Source organism: Danio rerio, chromosome 8, assembly GCF_052040795.2.
Source record: "Danio rerio strain M-AB ecotype USA chromosome 8, GRCz13ab, whole genome shotgun sequence".
Classification (NCBI taxonomy): Eukaryota; Metazoa; Chordata; class Actinopteri; order Cypriniformes; family Danionidae; genus Danio; species Danio rerio.
The window spans coordinates 15,813,993-15,821,321 of NC_141028.1; the positions used below are offsets into that span (position 1 = coordinate 15,813,993).

The window sequence follows — 7,329 nt, forward strand, 5'->3', positions numbered from 1 at the left end:
TTTGATAGGAAGCTTTTTTATTTGAACGGAGAATTAAAGCAGCTAAAGCAAATCAAGATTCTTATGATACCCGTGCAAAACCAAACATGCAATTCTTAAATAAGTCATTATATTTACCGCATATAATGTTTGTGAATTTGTCTGGCAATGGTGTGCAAGTGATCACTTCACTCAAATACTCAAGTGACAAAATCTGTGCAAATTTATCAATCAAAGAACGTCCTCGTCCTTTAAAGGTTGCATTTAAACACAATGATGCATATTATGGAACTTTATTACCTGATTTTATGCGACACCCTGATCCTCTAAATCTGATCTGTGGGCTTTAAATTAAAGATGCTGAGCGCGGCTTCCTTCTGCCTCAACTGAGCTCGTAGGCGGTTGATCCTCTCCTCGTGGGCCAACTGTTCAAAATCAAACGCAAGACAGCTTTCGACCCTGGGGAGCACCAGGGCCTCTAAACGCTCACTGTCATCCTGATCCGTCTCTCCCTCTCCACCTGCTGCTTCAGGCTGTTGTGAGATGCCAGAGGAGGTCTGGAGGATCTGCTGGAGGATTTTGGGCTGGCAATCAGTCTCTTCAATAGACAAGGCCTCGTGACTGGACTCCAGATCCAAAGGAGTTTCTAGTGGTGTGCTGCTCTGTGACCTGGACTCTGAGGTCATCTCGGCATTCTGTTAAATCACAGACAAAAAAACATTCATTACAAGGGGTGCAATGGATTTAAAATGGCACCAGATTAGTTAATTACTTGTCATAATTATACTATTCTAAAAGGATATTCTACCATAGATTGCTAATTATAAGTAACCATGTTATTAAAACTATTTGCTATTTTCTGTGTTAAAGTGATAGTTTACCCATAAATAAAAATTCTGGCTGCATCTGAAATCGCAAACTTCCCATGCTATACACTACCTGACAATCGATCCCAGTTGTATAACACATAATAACTTGACTTCTAGTTGATCATTTGGAAAAAAAGAGAAATGGCAGAAAGTAGATTTTTCTGATGAATCATCTTATCATCACTAATACTGCAGAAGACCTACTGGAACCCACATGGACCCAAGATTATCACAGAAATCAGTCAAGTTTGGTGAAGGAAAAATCATGGTTTGGGGTTACATTCGGTATGGGGACGTGCAAGAGATCTGCAGAGTGGATGGCAACATCAACAGCCTGAGGTGTCAAGACATTTGTGCTGCCCATTACATTACAAACCACAGGAGAGGGCAAATTCTTTTAGCAGGATAGCGCTCCTTCTCATACTTGAGCCTCCACATTAAAATTTCTGATCAAAGAAGGTCAAGGTGGTCTAGAATCGGCCAGCCCAGTCACCAGTTATGAACATTATTGAGCATGTCTGGGGTAAGATGAAGGAGGAGGCTTTGAGGATGAATCCAAAGAATCTGATGAACTCTGGGAGTCCTGGAAGAACGCTTTCTTTGCCATTCCAGATGACTTTATTAATAAGTTATTTGAGTCATTGCAGAGATGTGTTGATGCAGTCCTCTAAGCTCATGGATGTCATTCACAAAATTAATTATTTTTCCACCGCGCAATTTTTTTATATTCTATACTGTACATTATTTCTGTTAAGTGACAAGACTTTTGTCTAAGCAAAGTCAGACCTTACTGTCCTAATTAAATAAATAAAAATCAAGGCATGATCATATTTTTCTTTTGGTAACAAGCGTAATCTAGAGACCTTTGCCTTTCATATAAGCCACTTCTGATACCAAATAATCAACTAGAAGTCAAGTTATAATTTGTTGTTCCTAAAAGTTGGATAGGCAACAAGACTTTTGTCAGGTAGTGTGTAGTATATCCAAACTCATAGAATTTGAGGCAAGAAGTAGGTAGGAAGTACTCAGATGACGTACTGCCTCCAGCGAGATTCTGTTGAAAATTGTTGACCAAAAAATAAATAAATAAAATTGGCCACTGATAGCTGAATACTAGTATCTTTAAAATAACTAGTAAAATATTATGTACTGCCATCATGGCAAAGACTTAAGAATTAGTTCTTAGAAATTAGTTAAATTATAAATTATGATTGCAGTAATGCATTTTAATTTAACTGCGTATTATGCTTAAAAACGTGTTAAAAAATGTGTTTAAGAGCACTTGGGAAATTAAAAAATTTAAAATAAATAAAAATCTATAACTGTAGATTTAATTAAGTAAAACAGACAGTGGTCACTTTTAAGGATTCGTATTGTAATTATTCACAGCAAAAAAAATGCTGTTTTAAAACTTGTTAATTGACAAAACTAACTACATACAAGGTAAAATAAAAGAAAAAGCTTGACCTTTTGACATTCTTTCTCTGTCCAGCTTTGCTCAGGCATTTCTTCAGGGATTTTCTGCATAAGTGGAGAATTCTCTGTGTTAAGGTTAAGTTCTTGGTCTGGAGGCTGAACATCCTGAACCTGTGATATAAGATAATAAGAAATCCATGAAGCCTAGATTAAAAGATATGAAATATAGCACAAAACACTTGTGTTTTCCTGAACAGTGTTAGCCAGGTAATATAAAAAAGATGTCATGCATGAGTGTGAAAGTCTTACTTTAAAGTAATGAGTAATGAGTTGTCATCTTACTTTAAAGTAAGACGACAATGGAAAACACATAATGACTGATATCGTTTAGCAAGAGGTCAGTTAACTGATTTTAGATCGTCTTAAATTGAATGACCCTGACATTAAATGACCCTGCAGGTTATTTGCTCAAAAACAAAACATGATACCAAGGGATGCTAATAATAATCCATGTACATTTTGAGACGTCCTGTTAAGTTAAAATTCTTTTACCCAACAGTTAAACAATTTTTAACAGCATTTGCCTGTGAATTAGCCTACTTAAACCTTTACATTACACTTTAAGCCTTAAGTCTCAAACTCAATTCCTGGAGGGCCGCAGCTCTGCACAGTTTTGCTCCAACCCTGATCAAACACAGCTAATCCAACTAATCTATAGCTGCGTCCCAAATGGCACACTATACACTCATGCACTATGTACTTACGCACTTACAGGATAGTATATGTATGTAGTGTCATCCCAAATGGCACTCTAATGGTTTTTTACTAAGCGGAAATTCAAACCGTTTCCCTAATGACGTTTGACGGTTGCCAAATCAGTGAAATAAACGACAGAATTATCAAATAATACCTGCCGTGATTATAACCGCATTCACTATTGGGAGGCGCTATAATCACTCTCGTTGGAGAATTTTGCTTTCACCATCCAAAATAAATAAAGTTATCCAACATGTGCGCCCGATAGCTCCGCTCCTTCCGCAACGTAGGCAAACCTTTGGCTGTAGAGTGCATGAAGTGTCCATCATTCCACACTTCATCTTACTGGCTGAATGAGTGCATCATCTGGGTAATTAAAGTGCACTTATTATTTTTAGAGTTTACAGTGTGAACACACTACTTAAACTATTTATACTACAAAATGGCGTAGAATACTGCATAAGTATGCGATTTGGGACGCAGCTAAGGTGTTTATGACTCTTTTGAACACCTCGATTATTCGGATCAGCTGTGTTTGATCGGGTTGGAGCAAAACTGTGCAGAGTTGCGGCACACTGGGAATTGAGTCAATTCAATTAAATTGTGTTTAATTCAATTATGTTAAAAATTCTTGGTTTAACAGCACTTGGGAAATATTAAAAAAAATTTAATTCTGTAACTGTAGATTAGTTTAAAAAGCAGAACAGATAGTGGTGGCTTTTATAGACTTTTATTTTAGTTCTATGGATATTTAAGGCAAAAATAAATGTATTTTCAAAACATTTAAAGCAAAACTGACTGTATACAAAGTGAAATTAAAGATAAAGCTTGACCTTTTGACACTCTTTCTCTGTCCAGCATTGCTCAGGCATTTCTTCAGGGATTTTCTGCACAAGTGCAGAATTCTCTGTGTTAAGGTTAAGTTCTTGATCTGGAGGCTGAACATCCTGAACCTGTGATATAAAATAATAAGAAATCCATGAATCCTAGAGCAAATAACAATTAATATAGCACAAACACTTGTATTTTTCATTATTAGCCAGATGATTTAAATGTCATGCATGAGATGTCCTTTAGAAATTCTTCTTAATTCAAAGCTGGTGATGCTTTTTGATAGTCATCATTATCAAACACTGCTTCTAGATTTCCTGCAGCATGACACTGAAATCCTTTTTTACAGTAAGATTGACGACAATGGAGAAAAAGATTATGACTGATAACGTTTAGCAAGAGGTCAGTTAACTGATTTTAGAAGAACCACTAAGTATATGTAGGCCTGCCATTGTACTTATATTTTGTTGTACGATAAATTGCACCAAAATATATTGAGATGAACAATATTACTGTCATTTTAAGACCATTTTATGCCATTCATCATTATATAATGCCATAGTGTTTCTACTATGTGGCTGTATGGGAGTAAAGGTTGTCTGGTGCTGTTTTGACTCCTGTACACATTTTATAAGCTCTTCATAGGTTTTTTTTTCCAGGAAAAAAAAACCAATTTTTGGATGTCTGGTAAATTTAGTCGCATAATACAGGCCATAAAATAATTTCAAAATGCACTGCTATTCTTTCTTAAATTGATTCTGATCTTGGTTTTGAACAGCAGATGGCGCTGCATGCATTAAGAACAGCCATACACTACTTGCATCCGATTCCTTACAAATACCACTTGAACCTATACTATTCATTAATAATGTTAGAAAAGATTTAGGTGATTTAAGAGTGTTCATAGTGAGCTGTGTTTACATTAATCTCCTAACACAAAAGCCAATTTCCATGACAGCTGAATGCTCAAGTGCTCTTCCTCATGATGAGCATTCAAGTGTATGGTTAAAAACTAGCCTAGAGCTCCATCTGCTGTTTAAAACTAAACTCAGAATCAATTTAGGAGAATAGTAAAGCATTTGAAAAGTCTCAGAAATAATGCATAACCATTTTTTTTTTAATCATTTGATACAATTATTTTCCCTCATGTTGTTTTAAATGTTTCTTCCTTCTGTTGAACACAAAAAAAGGTATTTTGACTTTCTTTTATGTTCGACAGAAGAAACTTAAATAGCTTTTTAATTAGGTAAAGAGTGAGTAAATGGTGGAAGAATTATTATTTTTGTGCAAACAATTTCTTTAAAAAGCCAAATTAACACTGTCCAGCTTGCTTTAGGATATAAGGATAAAAACATTGAGGTAAAGCTGGTTTTACTTTCAAACATTCAGATGTTCTCTTTAATATAATTTGAAAAAAAGTATTCCAAAAAAATATTCCAAGTAGGGAATTCCTATTAGCTGTCGATGTCTATCAAAGAACAACATTGTTCACAGTCAAATAAATAGTGCTAATGTTGCATTGAAGTCATTCTTACATAAGATTTCGGAACGAATATTCAAAGTAGCATAGTAAACAATATAGGCACTGTGTCACAAGTTGTCACTAAACGAATGTCCGAATATAAAACTAAATTTACCTCAATCCTGAAAACTGAAAGCATAAAAAGCAGGAACATATCATACCTGATTCTGCTGTGGTGTGTCTGAAGTCTCTCTCAATGGTTGAGCCTGACAGCTATCTATGTTGTTTATCTGCTGATGTTGACCTGGTGAAGCAGAACGCACACCTTCCGTTGCTGCTGGACAGTTTTGCAGTCTAACTCTCCTACAGCGTGTCTTCCTGACCGAAAGGAAGATCTGACCATTGCACACAATGATGGCATTGCGGTGAACAGAGTTTCTGATGCTGGCCAGAGAAGTCACTTCAGTCTCCTCCTGCCCCGAGAACTGGACTTCAGGTTTATTTGTCTTCAAATCTGTCCTCAAGACCTTATAGGCAGTGATGCTGGAGCTCACAACCGGCAGTAGAAACTGACCTGGGGTTATTTGGGTGAGCCTCAGTCTGCTGCTCTCCTTGCCCAGAGACACTTGTTTGTGCCGCAGCTCGACCGGGCAGATCCAGGTCACTGTCTGCTTCTGAGATTCACGCAGAAACAGAGCCACACTGATCTTCCTGGATAAAGAGCTGGACAGAGACTGCAAAGGGATGTTTTTGACACACGCTTCCTTAGGAATATAAACAACAGTGTTCTCCATGCTGAAGAGTTTACACCTGCAGGGTTTGGATAAACATATTGTAATCATGCATGGAGTTTTATATTTGTATTTTTAGCCATCTAAATAGCAAACTAAAATACAAAAAATAAACATTTCAGTTTAATATAACAGAAAGAAACTGAGCTAACTGTGCCAACTTACTGACATCATAAAAATAGATTCATTTTCGTTTATAATAGTTTCGTTTTTCACTAAACAGTAAACAAAATGAGTGTAAACAGTTTAAACATTATTCTTACATTGACATAGTAACTAATGTACGCTTTACACAGCGTTAACGGCAGTGAATAAGCTATTTGTCGGAAGCTGCGATTAACAGTGCATTTTATAGACTTATCGTAGCATAATAAAGCAATGTTGAATATAATATAAAATAAAGGTCGTCATGTACCTAAAACCGGTCACTTGTATCGCAGTATAACTGGCACATTCTGTCTCCACACTAAAGATCGTGCATTTATTTCACTGTGTTTGTTTGTTTTAAAACAAAATAAACATGATTGTTTTGAATATCTGCAGGTTCAGCGCAGAACTCCCGGACTTCCGGAGAATGCGTCCGGTGTTTTGTGTCAAAATAAAAGTCATCGCTGTATCAAGCTGACAAAACGCAAATCAGTTTGAAATAGTCGGTCGAAATGGGCTATGTGTGCACAGCTACAGTTTTTCAGATGATGAACTGTGAAAGGTTTAGGGGACGATCATCAATTTCATAGGGTTTCTTTTACAGCATCGGTGTTGTAATACATTCAGTTAAATATACTGAAGCATTCATTTAGTTGTTAAAGCCATGTTAAAGCTAATTTAATGCAGTGCTTCTTGTTTGGTCTGATACCACTTTATATTGTTTCTCAGCCAGGTAGTGAGGATCACAATTATTATTATTTTTTTTTTTAAGAAATCAGATCTTAAATGCAGCAATTGTGAATGGAATGACATTGGGCTAAATCAGGTGTGGGCAAACTTGATCCTGGAGGGCCGGTGTCCTGCATAGTTTAGCTCCAACCCTATTCAAACAGACCTCCCTATAGAGTTCAAGTGATCTTGAAGACACTGGTTAGTTTGTTCAGGTGTGTTTGACTAGTGTTGGAACAACACTCTGCAGGGACACCGGCCCTCGAGGATCAAGTTTGCCCATCCCTGGGCTAAATGCACAGCTAGTGTTTTTCAGCCAATGACAAACTTCCGGTGAAAGCTTTATGTG

At 36.7% G+C, this 7,329-nt stretch overlaps 1 protein-coding gene across 2 annotated transcripts; it reads right to left on the bottom strand.

Annotated features, from left to right (window-relative positions):
• On the bottom strand, nucleotides 1-6,675 carry si:dkeyp-110g5.4. 2 transcript variants are annotated; one of them, NM_001123261.1, is given in 5 exon segments: nucleotides 4-674; nucleotides 2,316-2,435; nucleotides 3,854-3,973; nucleotides 5,535-6,123; nucleotides 6,520-6,675. In NM_001123261.1, coding segments are annotated over 4 exon segments (1,182 nt in total). In that variant the 5' UTR covers nucleotides 6,108-6,123; nucleotides 6,520-6,675; the 3' UTR covers nucleotides 4-305.
• Nucleotides 6,676-7,329: the final 654 nt, after the last annotated feature.